Below are 24,080 nucleotides of genomic sequence, written 5' to 3' on the forward strand. Positions count from 1 at the left end.
GTGAAACTGGCTGGCCATCGAGACCCAGGGATCTGCCTGTCTCTATCTCCCCAGAGCTGGGATTAAAAGTGTGCAAAATCAAACCTAGTCTTTGTGTAATATAAGTTCTGGGGTTTGAGCTTAAGTCCTTGTGCTTGTAAGGCGCCTCTCCAGCCCCACTGGGTTGGCTTTCGATTGTGTCTTATCTCGGCTGGCACTTGGATATTATACCCAGGCACCACTCTACGTGCACTTGTATCATTCTTAGTTCCTGGTGAGCCACACTGCAGTTGATCTTCACAACACTGGGTACTATTTGGATACTACTGACACACCATGTCATACATGGAACAGGAAGTGAAGGCTACCTGGCTCTCGTGCGGTACCAACAGGACTGGGACTCGGGCAGACTGAAGGCTGGGTCTGTTGCTTAGGCCTGCACGACCCTTTTAGGCTTTGCAGCCCTCCCAGATACCCAGCCCGGTGCCCACCAGATAGAGATTATGGACTCTAAATGAATCCTTTCCAACAACCGTTAGACTGACTTTGGGAGCCATTTATTCTTCCTAAACAAAGTCTTCATATACTCCAGTTTGTCCACTTACAAATTTAAATATATATACTATGCTTTTTTTATAAAAAAAATCTATATTTAATTATACACGGCATCAATGAAATTTCACTTGGGGAATGATAATCCAACATAAACGAATGCTTCCAATTGGGGAGGGGAAAGCCATAATTTAAACTGAATTACTATACCAGTCAGGAAGAAAGACTGTGTTCTCTTTATAGGAAGAAAAGGAAGTATTATCTAGTATTCGGTGGCCCCAGCCAATCGGAACACAGCATCAGTAGCAAAGGACTAGAAGCACCCTAAGCTCCTCCTTCCCTGGTTCAGATCTCACCGCGGATGCAGGCTGCAATGTGTGCTGCCTGCCCTGGCCTGACTTTCATTAAGGCTTAAAGTCAATTAAGCCACGAATTGGAACAATCATTCCTCCTTTGCAAAGTATTGATATTTGCCCCCCAGACGCTTTAGGGCTTTTCCAGCACTCGAGAAGAGATTTATGTTAGACAATTTCTTTCTGATTAAAACAAATCATAGCTCAACAATTCTAATTTCTTCCTTTCTAAGCAAGAAATGACCAGGGGACATAAGAAACAGTGAGCCCACTCCCTGATCCTGCCCTGGCCGGTCCAAGAGGACACTCCTTAAGAGGCTGCCAGGAAAGTTTCCAGCTCTACCTTGTCTCCCTGTCTTTGTCTGTCTGTCCTGCCTCTGTGTTGCCAGCTCACTTGTGTTCTTTTCTTCTCCTTCCCTCTGTCTGTCCGTATATACACACAGGTACATGCATATATAATCTTGGCAAATTTTACCACTTATCACTTTGAACACTTATTAACCAAGAAGCAAGTGCAGTGTTTTATGCACAGTCAACCCTTGCTGTTTCTTCTGACCTGGGCAACAGGAAACCAGAGAGATTTTATGTTTGCCTTCTCAAACTCTGACAACATCTTGGGCGTTTTAAAACAATTACTGGTGCAATTAATCCCAGCAGAAGCAGAGAACCAAACAACCATCCAAGCCCTCCTCTCCCTGTTTATATACACTCATGTGAAGACCATGGGCCTACGGACTCTATCTGCTGGCCTTGAGCTCCCTATGGACCATCCCTGGGTGCACTCAAACCGTGGCAATTCTCCTTCCTTAGCCTCCCGAATGTGAGGATTACCAATGTGTCCAACCATGCCTGGCTAGTTCTTTACTTCATCCCCTCTGCTCTTCGGTTTGGCTCTGGAGCCAATCTTTCTGTGTAAAGGTTCTCCTTCCTGTCCCTTCAGGTGCACTCTCCATCACAGGCAGTCCTCCCAAGACCAGCATGAGTGGGCAGGCCGGCTACTTCTAATAGATGAAGGATTAGGAATGCCCAATGAATGGGAATAAAGACCGTAACACAGTGTTCTATGAATAACTACTTGCTCTTGAACAAGCTAGAAGCCAGTTGAAGAACTGGAGACCCCAGAAATATAAACAGGCTAATAAATTCACATAGCACAAGACTTTTGAAATATCTGTTATATATATCCTGTGCTGGTTACCTTCCCAAAGAAAATCAAGCACAGGACTGTGCTATCTGGGTTTCAATGTCCACGACTGCGTTATCGACCTTTGCTGCCCACTTGTTCTCTCCAAGAACACTTGGTAACACCTCCTGTGCCTGGTGTTCCGAGGCACAGAGAGGATGTGGCAGATGAACTGAGCTAGCAGGAGTGCTTCGGTGAAAGTGCCTCATCCCTGTGGCATCTGTGATGTGTGAGTTTGCACACGGTCCTGAATACCTCTGTGCCTTAAGATCTTTTCAGGAAAACAGAATTCATTAAATTAACGTGCAGACAGGACCATCCTTAACATGTGCTGAATGAAAGAACTAGAAGTACTTTACACAGCAAGTACACCATCATTCTTATCATTATGATTCTCCATGTCAAAGGAGGGTTGACCAAGGGCTGGTGGGATGCAGCATAAGGCAAAGGTGCCTCATCGGGGCTGGAAGTCTCTGGGATGGCTCGGGATCCAGGTTAGGACAGTATTTAACTTTTGTAAGCCAAGATAAAACTGTATACCTACCCTCTTGGCAAAAACAAAGAGGGGGGAAACCAGAGGGCAATGTCTCTCAACGTCTGCATGTAGCCAGATTTCCTTGAGTCCTCACCTCCAGAGACTCTGAATTGGTGGCTCTGGGCAGGACCCAAGAATCTGCGTGTCTAGCATGTTCTCGGGTGATGCTGATTCAGCCTTGAAAAGCACTTTGTGAGTTTCTGCAGCACTGGAAACCACCGAGATTAGTCAATGAGACACTGCAGAGCGCAGTACAGATGTGTCCCTCTCTCCGCATCTCAAATACAGCACCTTCCCAGCCTCCTCTACGCTTACATTTTTGTCTTCTCTTTGCTTTCAGTTTGGGGTTGGTTTTAAGCATCCTGTAATTCATCAACAAATTCTCTCCTGGCTACACATTCCAAGTAATTAAAGTTTAGTAATGACTGAGTCTTTCTGCTCCAGCACCTGCATTTCATTTGTTTATTTTCCCAGAGTCATAAATCTGAAGGGCTGTCAAAGTGCCATAATATTAGTGCAATAATCAAAGTTAATTAGTCCCTCTCAATAAACAACAACAAAGCTATTACAAAGCTGCATTGAAGTTCCTCCCAGCCTAACGGGTTGCAGACTGCCTTGTAGTCGGAACAATTGGAGATCCCAGAATCGTTGAGTGAATAAATGTGGTGTTCCTCCATCAGTTAAAGGCAGACTGTGCCCTTGGTGCGTGCTGATTCATTAACTCCAGGGAAGGCAAAGCAGGCCCAAGCTCCCGCAGCTGCTGCCTGCTGCAAGATTCAGGGGCTGAGGTTCCCCAGCTGCCTAGCCTTACCATGAACGTCCCAAGCTTCAATAATAAGAGAGGGACAAGGGTCGCAAAGAAATGAGAGGGGGCAGTCTCACCGCCAACTCTCAGTAACTTGATAGCTTCAATAACTTTGGATTTATTATTTAGGGAATTTGAGAGATACGCGTATTAGTTGGGCTCTGAGAAGGTAGCCAATAGTGCTCTAGGGAAGGAGTGCAGACCTCTGTCTGGTGGTCCAGAGAAGAAGATGTTATTTTCACTATAAGGTAGGCATTTCTAATTAATTCACACAGAAGCAGGATGGGATGACTTAGTTGACCCATGGAGAAAGGAGTCCATAGCAAAGCAGGAGGCCCCTAGCCTGGGATGCTGTAACATGCAAGGCACCCGGGATGCCACTTCAAACTTCAGATACCCTACGCTTTGAGGCGCTCACAGGGTCACAGGGTCCAGTCTGTCTCAGAGATGGCTTCTCCCCTGGAAGCCACTGCTCCTGTGTTAGTTACTCCTGTTTCCCCCAAAAGCATTTGACTGAAAACTGTACACACTGTATATCTAATCAAATCTAGCAGGTCATAAGCTGGGAACTGTTTAGCCACTGGGTGGTTCTGAGCAAAGAACTCAGCATGTAGATCTAAAGGATCATGGTAGCAGCTGGGTAACAGAAGGCCGAGCTGGCCAGAGGGTTCTGAGTGGGTTCAAACTAGCATTGTGGTGGCAAAGACTTCACACGGCTGCTTGTGTGTTCTCTCTATATGGTGCCCAAAATCCAGTGACACAAGACAGTGCGCAAAGAAGATGCCAGAATGCCTTTCAGGAACTTTCACCTTTCTTGGGAGTCGCCCTCCATCACTACCAGCACTTGGAGCTCACTGAGACAACTCGCCAGCTCCAGTTCACAGAGGGGAAGGAGAGCCAGGCTCCATTCTTAAAAGGAGAACTGTCAAAGAACTGATGCACAGGCTTTGACTCCACCACAACACGCCTGTAACCCTTCCCTCTGCAGAATTCTTAAAACTTAGTTGTATCTACATCCCCCAGCTGACAGGGACAGGAACAGACACCAGGTCTCACGAATCCCCTGGGGATACAGGGTGGGCTCTGCCAGCTCCACTTCTCTTCAGCACTAACCCCAGCCTATGCAGCATCGGCCAGCTCCAAGTCATGCAAGGCTATACCAATAACAACCACCTCTCTCCTCCTAAGGATGGAAGGGAGCGCCACGCTTTTATCTCAGCTCATTTCAGTGATGATTGGCACTGCTGGGAAGCTGAGGGGATGCAATAGGAAAGCTTAGAAGTGTATCCCTCGCCCTCTACTTCCTTTCCCCACCCTCCCCCCTTTCTCTCACTCATTCCCTTCTACCCATCTCTTCTACTTCTCTGCTCTTTAACGTGAAGAGACATAGTGAGCTATAAGATGGGGACAGTCCTCACTTTACCAAGCAGGCGGTGGTCGGATTTCCAGATTCTGCAACACTTGGAAATGGATCCTACTTGAGCCCACTGCCTGTGGCAGTTTTATAAGAGGATCCTGGACTACAGCAAGAAGGGAATGCGTTTTCAGGATGCACAAATGCATCTGTCTAATTCAGGGATCTGTGTCAGAGATCCCAGAATTCCAATACAGCTTTCTGGATTACAACAGGCTGGGCTTAATGCAGAAGAGCTCTGTGTGGCTACCCTCTGTCCTCGTGGTGACCCTGAAAGTTGTCACTCCTGCCAGTCTACAGAAAACAAGCCAGGGGCATCAGTAGGCAACTGTTTGTGTCAGTATTTGATCCCAAGTCTCTAGGACCCCAAAGCAAGGACCTAAATTAGTTCTGTTTTAAATACTTTTTCTTGGATTAACCTGGACCTTCTGCCCCACATGCTGGCCAGCCCGAGACATCACTGCCAGTACTGCTGCTCTCTATTTGTCCTTGCCTGGATGGTTTTATCAGCACAGTGACTATTTCTCTTCTATTTAATCTAATACACGCTACATCTGAGGCACTCTGAATGCCCCATAATAAACGTGAAAAACAGTCTCAAGTATATTTTTCCCCTCTTAAATAACAGGCTAAAAGCTGAGTGGCCAGATGCAGGCCTTGCAGCCACTGGCTTGATACCATCTGAAGATGAAATCTGTCTTTTCAAACTGTGTCAAAATTGCTTAATAAGAACCCAGGGGAACCCACATTATTGAAAGGATGGGTCTTCTTTGGGCAGCACACGATTGGGGGTGATGGTTGGGAGCGAGCCACCTGTGCTTCCTGCTCGTCCTCTTAAAATTCTGCGGTGAACCACAGCCCTTGTTATATAACGGTTATAATGGATATAAAGTTTGAAAAGATTCAGTTCAAGACTGCCAGGGATGGCCAGGAAGAAAAAAAAAAAATGAAGACACGGAAATGGTGATCAAAGGACGGTGAATACGGTCAAGAGTAAGTCAGTGCAAAATTTTCAGAATGAGAAATGAGATGGAAAAGTTGGAGGAGAAGGACCAGGCACAATTTTTCAGACATTCTGAAGACAGGGAAAACTCAGAATATTTTAGCAACCAATTATGTCTACGAGGGGATGAATAATTTATTAACTGATAAAGAATCTTTCCTGGGCCTGTGACAAGAAAGGTCAAATGGGCAACTTAAGCAGAACAGTAAATACACTACATACCACTTAACAAGGAAGGGAGGGGGCGGAAGAGAAGATGCAGCCTCCTTTGACCCAGTTATCAATGACATCAAATTACAAAGAGCTAAGGAAGTTCCTTCCTAGGTAACCACAGGTACCCTCGTGTTCCTGACACATTTCCCATCATCAGACACTGAGTCACACACAGATGAGGCACTTTGAATACGGTATCAGGCTGAGTCCTTTAACGAGCCTAGTCAAGACTAGGGGGGTGTGGCTCAGCTGAGAGACTGCTTGCCTGGCATGTACGAAGGACTAGGTTCAATCCCAGCGTCAGAAAAACTGCATGTGATGATGCCAGGCAGTGATCTAAATGCATGAGAGGTCAAAGCAGGGGGTCAGAAGTTCGAGGTCACTCTTCTCTACAAGAAAACCAGAGATGGCTCGGTGGTTTTCCCTGCCAGCATGAAGTTCTGAGTGGGGATACTCAGAAGCCACAAAAGAGCAGATATGGTGGCATGGGCGGCTCCAGCATTCCACTGAGAAGTAGAGACAGAAGCTCCCGAGCCAGCTACCCGGCTCATGTTGAAACAAATAAGATACCCTTTCTCAAGCTCAATACCCAAGATGTCTTCCGACATCTACATATGCGCCATGGCATGCATGCACCTGCACTCACACATATAAACAAGTACATGCACAGGCATACACACACACATCACTCACTCACAGACACACACACTCACAGACACAGACAGGCATATATGGAGGTTAGTGGTTAAGAGCACTAACTGCTCTTCCAGAGGACTCTGGTTCAGTTCCCAGCACCCACATAGCAACACCTGCCTATAGCTCTAGTTCCAAGGGATCTGACATCCTCACATAGACATTCACAGCCAAAATACTGATGCATGTAGGTAGGTAGACAGGTAGACAGACACACAGACAGACAGACAGACAGATGAATTAAGAAAACTGAGGCCAATCTTTAGGAACAACACACATCAGAAATTTTAGATTAGGTAACAGAATGGCTGAAAACTGGGATGATATAATGTCAAATTCAGAGTCCCCACTCATCCGCCAGGAATTACACACCTCGTACCCAGCCCCCGCGGCCTTGGCAGTCAGGTGGGTTAATCAGATGCTGTATGTTTCATTGTTAATGCTAAGCACATCATCTAGCACACAGACACCTCAATAACATATCAAGATGACAGTAAATGACATGTGAAAATGTCCCAGGGCAGAACTTTAGAACTTTATCCCTGTCTTCTGCTGTGGGCGCTATGCTTACTGGCTCAAGCAAAAGTTTACATAGCTGCTGTTGGCTCACAGAATTGTTCATATCGTATTTTATTTACTGAAATCCAATACTGTGCAGAAAAAAAAAAAACAACTTTTAAAACAAATAAGTGAGAAAATCCAGAGGCTGATTTAGGACTAACTTTTCCTAGTGACTAACTGTGGTGGTTTAAATAGAAATGGACCTCCTAGACCCATGGTTCTGAACGGTTGGCCCAGAGACAGTGGCACTATTAGGAGGTGTGGCCTTGTTCCAGGAAGTGTGGCACTGTAGGGGCGGACTTTGAGGTCTCACATGCTCTAGCTACTGTAAGCCCAGTGTGGCTCACAGTGTCCTTCTGCAGACTGAAGATCAAGATATAGAATTCACAGCTTCTTCTCCAGCACCGTATCTCCCTGCTTGCAGCTATGTTTCCCAATAGCATAATGGACTGAACCTCAGAAACTGTAAGCCAGCCTCTCTCTCTCTCTCTCTCTCTCTCTCTCTCTCTCTCTCTCTCTCTCGGTCTCAGTTTCTTAATGCCTCTCATCTCCCTCCTTTCTCAGTAACCAGTCCTTGCAGTCAGTTCCTGGTGACTGAGCCCTTAATAGCATTTCCTGAGTCTATGCAAAGGGCAGATCTTTGGAAACACAAAGGGAAAGGCAAGCACGTAAATAATTAAGACGGCTTTTCAGACGGCAGTTGAGTGCTAATATGAAGTGCACTGGAAAATACTAGCCAACCAACTAAGTGTGCATCTAATCAAAATGTGGGCCAGACGTGAAAAGCCAGGAAAACAATTCATCGTGACCCCGATTCAATCGTGTTGGTGAACACCCTCCTTACAGCTCCCCTTACCGCCACTTGTGGAGGGTGAGGAAAGCAAACTTCACGATGCTCTCCATGTAAACGTAAGAAATTAGTACCTCCACCACTGCGATTAATCAAGGCAGCTGGCACTTAGCTGAGCACTTAATCTGTCTCCACCATGTGTTAATACTTTACCTACCCTTAAGTCTTTGTGTTGACCACAAACCACCTCTGCCTTGAAACACACACTATACCCTGCATTTTACAGACGAAGAAGCTGAAATTTCCAGAAGACATTTTACCAAAGTCATAGTGTGTATCTGTTCCTAGTCTTTGCCGACATGCTACAGCTTTATCTTTATTTTTTTACTATTGTGTATCCCTGTGCGCCTGTATAGTTTATGCATGTAAATACAAGTGCCCAGAGGCCAAAAGAAGATATTGGGTTCCCTGACCCTGGAGTTATAGTCAATTGTGAGTTGCCCAATCTGGGCGCTGAGACTAACACTCGGGTTCCCTACAGGAGCAGTGCACACTCACTCGCCAGCCCTGCATCTTTTTATAACCATGATAATTAGCCAGAAATGGGTTACAATCCTCCTAGAAAGCATCTGGATGCTGGGCTGTGTGGTGGCGCACGCCTTTAAGTCCAGCACTTGGGAGGCAGGGGCAGGTGGATGTCTGAGTTCGAGGCCAGCCTGGTCTACAGAGTGAGTTCCAGGACAGCCGGGGCTATACAGAGAAACCTGTCTTGAAAAAAAAATAAAATAAAAAATAAACAAAAAAAAAGAAAGCATCTGGCTATGTCCAGAGATGTTCTAGGTTGTCAGAAGAAGAAAGGTCTATTGTATTCACGTTGGTCTTTAGTGAGTTCAACATCAGATCAGCTGTAGGCCCTGGTAGACCCAAGGCTGGATCTAGTGGTGCGCACCAGTAGTCCCCCCCACTTGAGGGACTAAAGCAGGAGGGTCATAAGTTCAAGGCCAGAATGGACTACATAGGGAGCTCCCAGATAGAATGTATTACAGTTTGAGACCCCATCCCAAGAAGGAGGAGGAGGAAAGGAAGAAGGGGAGGAAGAATGTGGCTACGTTGATGTTTATGAGTTGCTTTTTCTAAATATGACTGAAACTAGCCATTTGGATGCCACCAAAGAATCTAAAGCAAAGACTGCAAAACTCAAGGATGGGACACTCAGACAAGAGGGAGAAGACACAACTGATCTTCAAGGCGGATGGCATAAACAAGGACCCGTTCCCTGAGCCCCTTTCTCACAAGCTATGTGGCTCTGGGCACTGCCCTTCTCTGGCACTTGTGTCTTGGCTCCTCTGTGAAGACTAGGCTTTTTTTAATGTAATGGGCCATGCTGGGACACAGTCTATGACAGGGATTCCATGAATGAGGGCAGTCAGCTGCCTCAGCACTGTGAATTGAGAAAAATCATTGCACTGGCTGAGACATAGACATGAAGCACTGGGAACATGGAGATCCTAGAAGGTACTGGAAAAATTGGAAGAGAAAGCCTTTGGTGGAACAAGCCACCTTGGGTGGATGAAGAAACCAACTCCATCTTCAGAGCTTAGCTGAAGGTCGGTGTGGAGCCAAAATGCCCAGGGACTTCTGAATGAGCTCTTGCTACAACAAAAAACTGTGGACCACTCAGAACCTCCCACAGGGTGGCAATATGTCTTACTGTATCCCCAGCCAGGTACAGATATGGTCTATCCCAGGTAAAGTATGATCACATTCAAGCTGGCTTGCAGACTGAAAACCTGCAGTGGGTTAAACTGACCTTGACAATCTTCACCGAAATGCCAGATGAGATCCCTGTGCAGAAATGGAAAAGAAGGAGGAGTCTGGAGAAAATCAGACCAGCAATGTCAAGGGTGAGTGTGTGGGGAAGGTGTAGGGGCCAAATATAAACAAGGTGACAGTATTGGGTCTCTACACTGCACTGACAGGGAAGGCAGTGACAGGAAATGGTGGCCATGGCTTTAGGTGCTAAATATGGGCCTCTGTAATCACCATCTTGGGGGAATGAGGACTACCCAGAGAACAAGTGTACCAGTGAGATATGACCAAAGGGCTGAGTTTCTACAGCCCAAACCCTCCAGGATGCGATTTCAGAATGTGAAACTGCAAGAGATACATTTGTTTCCACTAGTGTTTCCTGTTCCCAGGTCTGTAACTAGAATGTTTCCAGATAATCATTCCTCTAGGATTGCTACTCCACATCAAGAAACTGTCTAGTGAAACTCCACGGTGATAATTCCCATCATCTGAAGCTGGCTCACAGGGACAGCATTAGGGCTTAACATGAAAGGAGAGAGTACACGCTGGGTCTCTGAGGTCATCTCGTTAAACCTTCTTCAGTAGAGATGTGCCAGATGTATTAAAAGACTTGCCTGAAGTAGATCCAGGAATTTCTGCCTCTGTGTATCAAACAGTAATGGAATCAGGACAAGAGTGGTGGGTCATACCTATAATTCCAGAACTCAGGAGACAGATGCAGGATGACTACTATGAGTTCAAATTAGCCTGGGCTACACTGTGAGATCCTGCCTGAGAGAGAGAGAGAGAGAGAGAGAGAGAGAGAGAGAGAGAGAGAGAGAGAGAGAGAGAAAGAGAGACAGGACAATAGATAAATGGAGAGACAAATAGGTCACAGAAAGATCAAAGACAATTAGATGACAGATGATAGACTGATAGATGACAAACAAATAGATGATAGACAGGTGATTGATAGATGATAGAAAGATGATAAGTAGACAGATGATGGATGGATAGACAGACAGACAGACAATAGACAGACAGACAGATTCAAATAATACAGAATTGGTAGGTGATAGTGAATTTAATAGAGGATAAATAGATAGATAGATAGATAGATAGATAGACAGACAGACAGATAGATAGATAGATAGATGAAAATAGAGGATACACAGACTTAAGATATCAAAATTGAATCACTACAGAGCAGTCTGTCCCCATCTGTGGTGCAGTCTAAGAAAAAGATCAGTTCAAAGATGAAAAGCAATTGAGCTATGCCATTCCCTTCTGAGACCGGCTTCCATGTTAACATCCTTGTATAGTATACGAACTGCAGAATCACTGAAGTCAACACAATCGTACTCTTAAAACTTGAAACACATCATTCAATCAGGCAAAATCTGAGAAGTCTACCCATCCTTGGGACACCAGGTAAGCTCTTCCACACAATCACCAGGAATGGACACTGCAGCAACAACTAGGCCACCAAAAGTTTACCTGCATATGTAACTCAGTGAAGAGAGGAGCTCACTGTCAAGTTTCAGCCCTGTGGGTAAGTCACAGACTTAGATACTGAAGAGGGTTCACATATTTTAGACCTAGTTTCACATGAATTTAGGAGAAAGTCTGATGCAGGTGACGGAGGTACACTGTATCACTTGCAATAGTACAATATGTAACACTTGTAATCGCACAAGAACGCTAGCAACCTTTCCAGGCCCCAAAAGGGACCCTGGTTAACAATGTATAAGCACATGCTGGAATAGCATACAACCATTAAAGAGAATGAAGTTGTATGGTTTGGAGGTGCCATGTCCCCCAAAGGTTCATATATGAAGGCTTATTCCCTAAGGCAGCAGTGCTCATATGTGGAGCTTTGAGGGATGAAATTAGTTCACAAAGATTCTGAATTCATGGATGGACAGGTCTACTGATTGATACAGAATCAGATGGTACGGTCGAGAGGTCCTGGAATTTAGAGAGGAGTGCCTAGTTGAGATAGGCATAAGATGTCCTAGAGGATACACATAAGCCCAATCAGTCCCCCATCAACTCCCTTCTTCCTCCCTCGCTCCCCATCGCCCTCTCTTTCTCTCCCTCCCTGTCTGGCTTGCTTCCTTCCTCACCAGTCTAAAAGCAAAGGGGTCAGGCTGAAACCTGAGCCAAAACTAATGCTCCCTCCTCCTTTCTCTTTGTCAGGAATTGTAGATCCCAGGGAGCAAAGCCTTAGCCCAAAGGCTATTTAGATTTCACTCTACGGAACTATGGTACTGTATATTAAATGAGCCAATCAAAGCGCAGATCACCGAGTGCATCTGATCTGTGTGTGTGTGTGTGTGTGTGTGTGTGTGTGTGTATGCATGTACACGGTACGTGCACTTAATTGCCTACGTTTGGAAGCTTTTTCTGGAGGGGAGAACAAGAAATAGTTAAGGATATGTACCCTCCAGGGTCCAGGGAGGACTTTTACTTCTTACCTTCTCTTTCTACAGGAAAACAAGACTCATGTAGGTGTTACCATCTTGCTCCCCTGTGACTCTCTGAGGACCCTTGAAGTCTGTGGGGTGGGCCCTTCTGTGTCTGAACATGCCATTGCTACTGCTCAGTGCCTTCTTCCCCTGCTGCCTGCATGGCTTACCCTCTCACTTCATGAAGTCAAGGGGGACCCATGGATAAGAAGGGTTTTAGCGGGAGGAGAGGGGATTAGAGATGGGGGGAGGGATGAGGGGGATGAAAAGGACTAAAATGTATAAGATCCACGTATAAAACCGTGAAAAGAAAAACAATCAAATGACTGCAGAAGCCAGTGAACGATGGCATGTGAACACATATATCCCAACAGCATCCATGGGCGGTTCATTTCTCTTACTAAAAGATTTAAATAAGTAAACATTCTCAAATCCCTAAGTAATAAAGCAAGTGACACTGGCGGTGAACCACAAACAAACACATGGGTAATAACCGTCTCACTCACGCTCCCCTTCGCACAGTAAACAACGTGAAGACGACTCAGAAAGCATAGACGTCATTCCAGGAGCAGCGAACAGCACGGGCCGCACTGAAACCTCCGTGCACTCAGCCTGCGGTATGTACGGATTTGACAGTTAGAAAACAAAGCAGCTGGGCACTTACCCATTCCTCCAGAATGCGGGACACGGCCTCGCTGGCTCTGCTCATGTTCCTACAGGCCAGGATCACATGGGCACCATGGAGGGCAAAGGACTTGGCGGTTTCAAACCCTGTGGTTGAAAGAAGTCCACGTTAGAAATAACCCTAGCATAAACATGTGAATCATAAAGGGATATGTCATCGGACAGTACTGACAAGACTCGGAGGTTCTCAACCAGAGGTGATTCTGTGCCTCAGGCAACAGGGACAGGTCAGGAGATATTTTCAGTGGGTGAGACTGTGCAGTGGAGTGCTAGTGGCTTTAGTGACATGACAGAGAAACTGTCTTACTTTAGACATACAGCAGAGCCCTGCTGAGAGAGACAGCCAACAGCAAGATGTGAGAAAGCTGTCCCAACGATGTTGGGACACATTATATATATAAAATGTGTGTGTGTGAAGGCATGTGCCTATGTGGGAAGACATGCTTACACACACATACACACACACAGCTATGCATATACATCTTTCTTTGAAAATATCATAGAAGTATGGTACAACTGAGGACTCAGAAGGCCAAGGTTTGGGAAGGCAGGGCAGCACATAGCAGGCCTATGGGATGTCACTCAAGTCATTTTCCAGTTCTACAGTAGTAGAAGAGAGACAGTAAGCTTGCCCCTTACAGGCAGAGAAAGATATCAATGTAAGGCCAGCAAAAGGAAGGGTCCTGGTAAATATACCAGGGCTACTGTCTCACAGGAGAACTAGAGTCAGGCCAGCCTTTTGGGAAGCTTAGCCTCAGGCATCTCAGTTTCTGAATGGATTAATGTGGGCTATCCCTATCTAACTACAAAGCAAGAGATAATGAAAAGCTCTCTAGAGGAAGGAGCCCGCCATCCAGAGCCTCAACTGTCCCTCCAACAATTTTACAGTCCCATGTAAAATCTCGGGAACGAGAGCCTAAAATAGTAAGACACACAAGAGAACCAGATGTTACAAACGGCCAGAAGAGAGAAGAACAGAAGCAAACGCAGGAGCAACCGTTCTTGATGATATCAGAAAAGGTAGATGAAAGCATTATGGCTATAATCTCCAGGAAAGGGGAGCTAGAAAGAACAGTTGACAGCACTTGCTGCTTTCCCAAAAGACTAAGTTCAGTTCCCAGCACCCACCTCAGGAGGCTCACAGACTCTTGTAACTCCAGACCCAGGGGATCTGATATCCTCTTCTAGCCTTTATGAGCGACGGCACACATGTACATAAACCCTCACTCTCCCACTAATAACCATAATGTAAAAGTGCGTAAAGAGGGTCTGGAGAGCTGGCCCTTATAGAGATCCTGGTTCAGTACCCAGCATCCACGTGGCAGCTCACAATTATCTGCTGTCTGTAATTTCAGTTCCAAGGGACCCAATGCCTTCTATTGATCTCCATGGGCACTAGGCACACACAACGTACATGCGCATATATATATACTCATATGCATAAAATAAAAATCAATACATCTTTAAAATATAAATAAAGTCTTTGTAAGTCGCAATGGTGGTTTCATGGGGAGTCCTCTCCATACCATCCAATCACATGTAAAAGCATGTTCAGCTCCTGTATAGTATTCTCCTAAATTTTAAAATATTATAATAAAATAAAAAATAAGAAGAAGACTACATACCCACAAGCCCTAAAGCGATTCTGAGAAATGTTCAACTACTTCAGGATGATAAATTTATAAGGTTTAAAAAGGCTAACTCTGAGGGAAATACTTCTGGGAAAAAAAAATGTCACGAGGATAAACCGGTAAATTGAAAGAGTCTACATATGTAAAGATTTTGACTCCACATGTCAAAACCATCTAAAAAACAAAACAAAACCAAAAAATGGGGATGGAGCACAGGGTGAGAGAGAGAGAGAAAGAGTGAATCTCATTCTAGAGTTGAAAACACAGTCATTGTGCTGAATGGCAAAATGACATTTATTTTATAGATACTTTTTAGGTTAACCCATATGTGTTTGTGTATGTATATTTGTGCATGCACATGATTCATGTGTGTGGTGCACAGAGGCTAACAGATCCCATGAATCTGGAGTTGCCTGTGGTTTTGCACCATCCAACATGGCTTCTAGGGACTGAACCATAGTCCTCTGGAAAGCAGGAAGGCCTCGAGATCACCCAAGCCACCTCTCCAGGCCCAATGCCTCATTTTTTAAAGTTCCAGGAAATTCAAGCGAATACAATTTCTTTTTTTAAAAAAAAAAATTGTTTTATTACTATTCCATGGATGTGTTTATATGTGCATCCATATATGTATGTGGACATCAGAGAACGTTTTATTCTTTCTATTACTGTTGCATGGGTGTGTGTGGAGGGGCACACAGGTATGTATATGGGCATCAGAGGACAAATTTCAGAAGTCCGTTCTTTCCTTCCACTGTGGGCTCCAGGGACTGAGCTTCAGCTCTGGGGCTGAACACTGGTTTTCAGAACAAGCACTTCTTCTACCCACTGAGCCATGTCCCCAGTCTCCAAAATGCCACATTTTAGAAGCTAAGGCAGATGCAACACCGTTATTTACATGAAGGCAGCACCAACGGGCCAATAACACCTTCATCTGTCACCTGGGACCTGATGTACCCTTAAGATCTTTGAGAAAATAGCAAAACCTGGATCCCTCCTGAATTTTCATGTCAATTCAATGACCAGAAATATTTGTGTGTGTGCGTGTGTGTGTGTGTGTGTGTGTGTGTGTGTATGTTTCAAGATAGGGTTTCTCTGTGTAGCCCTGGCAGTCCTGGAACTTGTTCTGTAGACCAGGCTAGCCTCAAACTCACAGAGATCTGACTGCCTCTGCCTCCTGAGTGCTGAGGATTAAAAGTATATACTACCACCACAGAACTATTTTAATCATATTTCAATCAAATGATATTAAATTAAAAATTGAAGAATATGACAAGCACAATTCCCAGGCATTCCTTGGGAACCATTTTGTTAAGTTTGAGACAAGTTCTTGCTATCTACCCTAGGATAGCTTGAAACTCACTATGTAGCCCAGGATGGCCTCAAACTCCAATTCTCCTGACTCTACTTCCTGAGCATTGGGATTTAGGGTGTATGACACCCTGAAGCAACTGTACTATTTCTGAGTGTAAGGCCAGGCTGGTGCTGAAGCTGCATTCAGCTCTTCAGATTATCAGTGAACAGTTGTCTCCGTGCCTGGTCGTCTCTGCATCCCAGAAGCAGTCACTAAGGAATGGATGGTTCATACAGCCTGCTAATGGGCCACAATGCTGTGGACCTCTGCAATAATCCACCTTCTCTTAGACAGCAACCCTAATAATCCTGTAACTTGCTTTTTAATAAATAAAGACTAAATATTAAAATCCTGTCAGAATCCTGTTCACTATAGTTTGGAATAACACTGCCTGAAAATCTGCAAGGAAACAGGAAACAGAACCTTCTCCGTCACCTTTTATTTTCCTGGGTTACGCTATCTCACTTGACAAAATGACCTACTGCATAGGAGCCTGTGTTACTAAAAGCTGTGCATCTGGTGTGACATCAGCAACAGGCTGCCGGGGGCGAGCGTGTGCCTTCTCTCCATCAGATAAGTCCTGACTAGAGCTATGGCTAAGCCATCTGTCTCTGTGACTTGTAAAGTTATTCTCTGAACTCCACGCCTCCCTTTATCAAAACAGAGCTATACACACGGCTAGTGGACTTGTCAAAGCTACGGCCGACAAGTCCATTTTCTAATCCTTTACAACTGCCTTTGGAGCGAAAACAAAGCGGGAGATATTTCATAAGATGATGGTTTAACAGCAAGGACAATAACACGTTTATAGCAAACCACATCTCTAGAGTATGGAGTTTTATAAATTAAAAAAAAAGTTTAATAACATTACCTACTGCTAAGTCCTGAATAAAGCCCATGAGGACAGCATCCCTCACGCTCGTAACACTGCGGCTGATGGCCAGCTTAATTAGCTAAATGTAGTAGTGCTAGGCCAATCCTGCATGGTGCCAAAGTTGGTGCAAAATAATGAAGGCAATGGTTTACTAAATTTAATAACCTGATTCATCTTATAAAAAATTAACTTCGTGACAATGTTTAAATTGCAGCAGCTTAACCATGAGGAGATAGCCAGTGGGTGTGGGAGAATATTTAACACTAATAAAATGAAGAGAATAAATAACAGAAGGCATTTTTAAACAATGGGCAGCAAGGTTTCCTAGCATCTGCAATAGGAGATCCGGACAGAGGAGCTAAGCGGCCCTGGGGATTTAACACCTCAAGGTTCCAGGCTCTCAGTTTTAAATACAAGCAGCTAAGAGAAAATGTACCCCCCAAATTAAATGCCCCCTTACCTTACATTAGTTTTTGTTCTCAAGGATAGAAATTATAACAGCTAACTACTGAACAAACCAAACACACAAACAGTTCTATTTGCCTCATTGTCTTCATCCACCCTTTCCATCCTCTCCTTCCTCCCTTCCCCCACCCCCCACCCCACTATCATCCCTACCCCACTATCGCCAGCTTCCCCTCTCAGTCCTTCCCATGTTAGTGCTTTCCTTCCTAACTGAATTAGCTGCAGGGTCAAGCATTTCTAAAGAAGCTTTAGATGGGGGCACTGGGGCTCCAACCACATCTGATGGCAGGCAACGGACCAGGGAGCCACACCAACCAGGGAGCCACACCAACCAGGGAGCCACACCAAACAGAGGTGAAGACTAGCATCTCATGAGGTCAGCCACAGAGAACTGGCAAGCTTGTTGTTGGCGTTTCCCTGGTACCACATGCTGAGATGGATGGCTCATCCAGATCTGTCGTTGTGGTTGTTGTTGTTGTTGTTGTTGTTGAGACAAGTTCTTGTTATGAGCAAAGGCTGGGCTCTAACTCATGATCCACCTGCCTCAGGCTCCTAAAAGCTAGGAATACAGCCATGCACAAGATACCTAGCCATCTGTGATGGCTATTATTGATTGTCAGGATACAGAATGCATCAGAATGTGTCACTGTGTGGCAAGCAGGAACCATGGGCCAAGAACTACATCAGGACTGAAGGAGATAAGAAAGAAACAGGCACACAGAAAGGTACCAGGAATGGCAAAAGACCAGGGATGGCCTCACAGGAGAAATTTAAAGACTGGAATGGAGCCGGGCAGTGGTGGAGCACGCCTTTAATCCCAGCACTTGGGAGGCAGAGGCAGAGGCAGACTGATTTCTGAGTTCGAGGCCAGCCTGGTCTACAGAGTGAGTTCCAGGACAGCCAGGGCTACACAGAGAAACCCTGTCTTGAAAAACAAACAAAGCAAAACAAAACAAAACAAAAAAAAGACTGGAATGGAGACTGAGCCATGCACACCAATGGACGGGAGGATATTGAGGAAAAACCCTGGACAGAGTGAAACACTGTGAGTTACTTGTGGTGGTGGTAGTAGTAGTAGGTGTTGTTGTTGTTGCTGCTGCTGTTGTTTACCCACCTTCCAGTGGCCTTGAAGATGAAGGAGTCATATAGACAGGAAGTGCTGTGATCAGCCAGGTGGGGACAAAGAACCCTCTGATGCGATGCTGAGTGGCTAAATTTGTAAATTAGAAAAACACTTGGAGAAATCTACAAAGCATGGCGACTGTCTAAATCTGGGCATCCAGAAGGTACTGGTGGTTCCTCAGCAGCATGGGTATGCCTAGCCACTTGTTTGCATGGACAGAAAACACAGAGAAGGATGGGTCTGTGCTCAGAGCCGGTGGCCACACATGAGCACAGAGCTGCCCACAGATTCCACAGGCACAAAAGACTCCACAGTGGGAAGGTAGAACCAACAAGCCCTGACAAGGTGTTGAGACATAGGCTCAAAGAACAAGGCAGATTCTTCCACAGTGCCAGGAATATTCTTTCTGGTTGGAGATTTTTAATTTCTTCCATATTGTGGATGTGCTTGGGCCGTGTCCCCATTTACTGTAAATTATGGTTTTAATTATCATTTTTATTAAGATGCCCAAAGGAGTTGGGACTTACAACACTGGTAATTTCTAAAGGGCTGTTATTATTAATTTAAAATTGTGAAACACTGGAGACAAACACTACTTCCAACTGTATGCCAATAAAAGGACCCAGAAATGGTAGTCCACTGCCCAGTGTACCCTCACACACACACCAAGAATGAACCATTGGTGCAGTCTTTGGGAACCAAGCAACAAGTCAGAGAATCTGCCCCCACCGGCTTTCATCATGTGCAGAGCAGGAGGATAAGCCTGGGCATTGCAAGTGATGTTAGATTTGGGGACAATTCAGAGTCAGGGAGCTGTTGTTTGGTTTTGGATATGATTGGGTGAGTGTGCACGCACAAGGTACAGCATGTATAATAGCTCCAAGGATAGCCTCAGGTCTGTTCCTGGGCAGGGTCTCTACTGATCACCATGTACACCAGGCTAGCTCCTAGCTGACCCAAGAGCTTTCAGGGGTCCCCATGTTTTCTGCCTCCCATCTTACTGTGAGAGTACTGGAATGATCTATGCTCAGTAGAGCCTGGCTTTTATGTGGGTTCTTGGAATGCAAACTCAGGCTATCTCCCTTTCCTGCTTTCACACTTGCATTTGCTAAGCCATCTCTATGTAAATAACCCACTAGTGTGGGCCAGGAGTCCTGCTCAGCAGTAGACTGCCTGCCTGTGTGAGGCTGAGTTCAAGCCCTGACACTACGAGATAATAAAACAAACAAACAACAAAACCCGGTAGTTTTAAGGATGTGAGTTTCCCTTACACCCCCTGAAATCCTCAAGGACTACATTTTCTAAACAGATCTGACTGATGTAAATGGAATTTAAAAGACATGACATTGACTGAGACACTGAATCCCAATTCTCCTGAGGCACTACAGAGGAAGTTCCGGGAGACACAGCCATCTCAGTGAATGAGGACAAAGCCAAGAAGCAGTGATAACTGGCTTTGCTGATTCTGTAATTCCTCTAACTCCATGCATAACTCCCTGCATGATCTTGCTTAGCATCCACACTGTTTCAATGACACAGCTCTGAGTTACAAAGAGTTGCAGGTCACTCTCACCGAACAGAATCCACAACTGCCAACTTTTAAGAAATTACAAAACATGCGATCTCTCCAGAGAAAGTTAGTCAAGACCAGCCTTGCATTGAAAATGATGCATCAGATACAGCCGATGAGAAGTACCTTACAAAGTACAATGCTTTCTCAACCCCCTTCCCATCTTAAAATACCAAAAGAAAGATACTAGTTCAAGAGACGGAACTCGGAGGTAGGAAATGGGTTGGTTCACTGGGACTCTTTTCCTCAGCATCCCCAGGCTTCATCTCTATGATTTGGGCAACACAGCACCAGAATGGTTTTTGCAGTGCTAGATAATAAATTGCAAGTGATTGTGTGAGATCTCTCAAGAGGCGAAACTGACCTCGGGCTGGCTACGAGTGCTGCCGCTGTACCTGGTGAGGAAGTTCTCATCCAACCTGCTAGTGACAGTCCACGTTAGAAGTCACAGGGAGAAGGTTGCCCGGAGATCACAATTAGCGCTGTCCTCGACAGGCCCGATGAAGACGCATTCTGTAATTGCAAGTATGTTGAGCAGTGCCTGAGTTGTCAGGGTGTGGGAGAACCAGACAACCTCATGTGTGAAGAGAAAGGGAGACATAAACTGACTTGAAGCCTCTGAGGGCAACTGGACATATCAAGTGTTAAACGGGCATGCTCTGTAGCCAAGGTATTCCGCAACTAGACATTTAGCCTATAAACACACTTGCACACGTGCACAATACTGTGGGAGAAACACTTGATGCCACGTTGTTTGCGAGAGCCAGGAAAGAAATATAATCCACCTAATTGTCCATCGGTTGGGCTGCACTAGCCACATGGCATGCAGACATTAAAATACACTGTGCTTCGCTTAAGCGCAGTGGGGCTGGATCAGTGGCTCAGTGGGTAAGAACACTTGGTGTGCAGGCATGAGAACCTGATTTCGGGTTCCGGCAAAAAGCTGGGTGAACCATGCCTCTATCCTTTAACTCCAGTACTGTCAGAGGCAGAGATGGGGTGGCTTACCCGCAAACAGCTTAGCTCCATCTTTAGGTTTAGAGAGAGATCCCTGCCTGCCTCACACGGTATGGGGGAGCATGATGGAGATATATCCAACACCCTCCTCTAGGCCTTTATGTGTGCACATGGGCAAACACTCCCACACACAATACACGTGGGTATATACCACAGAATACTGAAGGATACAGCCCAGACCCACCTGCCTAGAGATGGTACCCACAGTGGGCTGGGCCATCCTGTGTCAATCATTAATCAAGATAATCTCTCACAGACATGACCACAGGCTAATCTGATCAAGGCAATTCTTTCAACTGAGCTTCTCTCGTCCCAGGAGGCCCTAGATTGTGCTGAGTTGCCATTAAAACCTTACCAGGAGAGCAAGGGTTGCAGCTCGCTCGGTAGCAGAACACTTGCCTAGCATGCATAAATTTCCACCTTCAATCTCCAACACTGGGGGCAAAGAGGAAGCGGGGCTAGGCTGAGAATAACAGCTCCCTGGTAGAACGCTTGTCTAAACTACACAAGGCTTTGAGTTCAACACACAGCTATCTCACAAAGCTAAAGCATAGAATGGCCTGCAAAATGGGACATAACTGAAGAAGGCAGGCGCATGTATACACAGCGCAGACAGTGCTTATCCTGCGAGACAGCATTGTTTGGGAGCAAGGAAGATTTACTCTACATGTTACAACGCATGCCATTTCAATTTTTAACACGTGTGTGTATGCCTGTTATAGTCAGAAACTAAAAATAACCAACCAAATGACATCTAATTGATAATTTATGGGTCTTTATGAATTTTAATACAGAGCAATCAAGGCAGGTAAGAACGGGAGGAAGCAATTCCAACTTCAAGGATGGTTTTAGCTGTCTGGCGTGTAGACTATGGAAACATCCAGGTAAGGAGGAGGCCCTGGGAGAGTTCCTAGCTGCTGGGCATCATGCCGGGTGTTTTCTGCAATGCAGGGATTCTAAGAAGGAAACCTAGAAATGGTATCACCATTTCACACAAAGACAAGCAATGAACAGAACGTGATGTAACCCTATCTGTGCATGTCCTGAGCTGTGGCCGCCACTATATGCTTATGTGCTTTTGGCACTTGGGTGACTTAACACCAGTAACATCAGCAGCTGCCCTTCTCAAGGAGAAGTGGTTTCCATAGCTCCTGCTTCATTGCCAGTCATGTTTTCAAGCCTCTCTCGCATCTGTGTCACCAGAGTGGAAGGCAAGAACTGTGGCCTCTTCGGCTACCCCTATTGCACCAACACTCCTGCTTCGTGGGGTCTATCCCCCCAACTCTGTCTTCTCCTCTTTAACACTTCACCTTGGAGCACAGAATTAACACCACTTCACAACTGACTTCTTAAACAGGTCTCTGTGTGGGACCTACGAGGGGCGAAAGCAAGGCCACAGAAAACAAAGTCCCTCTGCACCTTCTTCCAAGGATGCTAACGGCTTTTCAGACTGAAGGGAATGGAGCCCCTTTCCTGCTTCCAATGGCCAATGTGCAATCTCAGCACTGAGGTCCCAGGGTGAGCTGACACTTTTTTTCCCCTTTAACTCCTAAAGGCTTGTGAATCCGAACATCAAAGGGATATCCTGATTGAATCCGGTTCCTGTAGTTCGCACCCCTGCTCCACAGAGGTAACAGGGACTCCGCGGTGGCTTGTTGCCTGTGCCTCTTTAAGCAGAGTACACGAGGCACAAGGATAAACGTGCTCCAGGGCCCTGGGACGATTAATTAAACACGGGACAAAAATGAAAGAGAGCAAGGGTCTCCTGATGCAAAATGTTTTCAAACCCGCCTTTTAGATGCCGAGAACGCTGTGCCTTGGCAAGACAGCTTTCTTTAGTTCACGAGCGTTGAGAGAAGTGGCGACCCCACGGATCCAGGATCTCACACACAGTCCACAGGAGTTCACTATGTTCTTTTCAGGATCCAGGATCTCACACACAAGAGTTTACTATGTTCTTCTCAGCTCAGGCTTCTATTTCAACATCCACACACATGCACGTGCATGCGTGCACACACACTTATATGCAAACACACCCCACACACTCAATGGGCACCCACACATTTGCACTTCTAGACCCTCGGCATAGTGCTTCTGGTTTGCCTGAGTGGAAGGCTTTACCCAGAAGCTTAGCCTTTCCTACTTTGAAGAAGTCACTTCCATACACTTCAAGAGCAGAAGCAAACCTGGCAGAGCCTCCTCTCGGGCTGTGCTGTACTGAACCTGCAGTGTTGTCTACGCAGGGACAGGATTGTGTGGAAAGAGACAGCCTCTCACAGGCCCCGCCCCCATCCTCTGGCTCTTGCACACTTTCCACCTCCCCCTCTGCAGTGGGGGAAGGGAGCTGATCCAGATGCCTCACTGAGGACTTCCTCAATGACCACTCCCAACATACCTGCCTATACCTGCCCTTGAAGGAGTGGGTAGGACTTAATAATGAGGAGGAGGGAAAGGAAAGAAGTGGGTAGAAAAAGGGAAAAGATGGGGAGGGGAACTCTGACTACACTGGGAGCCCTCAGCCAGGGAAGTCGGCCAGGGACAGTACTGCTCCTTATTGGTTTGGACCACCCACCTAGTCAAGCATTTTCTTAAGAAACATCAGTGACCTTGGTACATCATTGACCCTCTTGAGAAAATTAAGTTCTTCCTGCTCCATGGATGTGTCACACAAAACTGGCATGACTTGGCACTTTTTTGCAGTTCCCCTTTACAGGTCCAAATTCGCTCTTCCTTTTTTTTTTTTTTTCTTTTTCCACAAGGTCTCAGGATGCAGCCCTGGCTGACCTGGATGTGACTCTATAGACCAGGCTGGCCTCAGAATCACATGGAACTCCCTGCCTCTGCCTCCAATGCTGGGATTAAACATATGTGTGAGAGTGTGTGTGTGTGTGTGTGTGTGTTTATGTGTATGAGTATGTGTGTGTTTATGTGTATGAGTGTGTGTGTGAGTGTGTATGTGTTTATGTGTATGAGTGTATGTATGTGTGTTTATGTGTATGAGTGTGTATGTGTGTGTGTGTTTATGTGT

The 24,080-nt window shown here is 45.7% G+C and overlaps 1 protein-coding gene across 1 annotated transcript in view; it reads right to left on the reverse strand.

Moving 5' to 3' along the window:
- Wwox (WW domain containing oxidoreductase) overlaps window positions 1-24,080 on the reverse strand; it is an 894,370-nt gene that overhangs the window by 831,128 nt on the left and 39,162 nt on the right. Inside the window, exon 5 of the mRNA XM_028768564.1 lies at window positions 13,002-13,108. Within this exon, the coding sequence (XP_028624397.1) occupies window positions 13,002-13,108 (107 nt within the window). The remainder of the gene's footprint in view (window positions 1-13,001; window positions 13,109-24,080) is intronic.

Source organism: Grammomys surdaster, unplaced genomic scaffold (assembly GCF_004785775.1).
Source record: "Grammomys surdaster isolate TR1022 unplaced genomic scaffold, NIH_TR_1.0 187, whole genome shotgun sequence".
NCBI lineage: Eukaryota > Metazoa > Chordata > Mammalia > Rodentia > Muridae > Grammomys > Grammomys surdaster.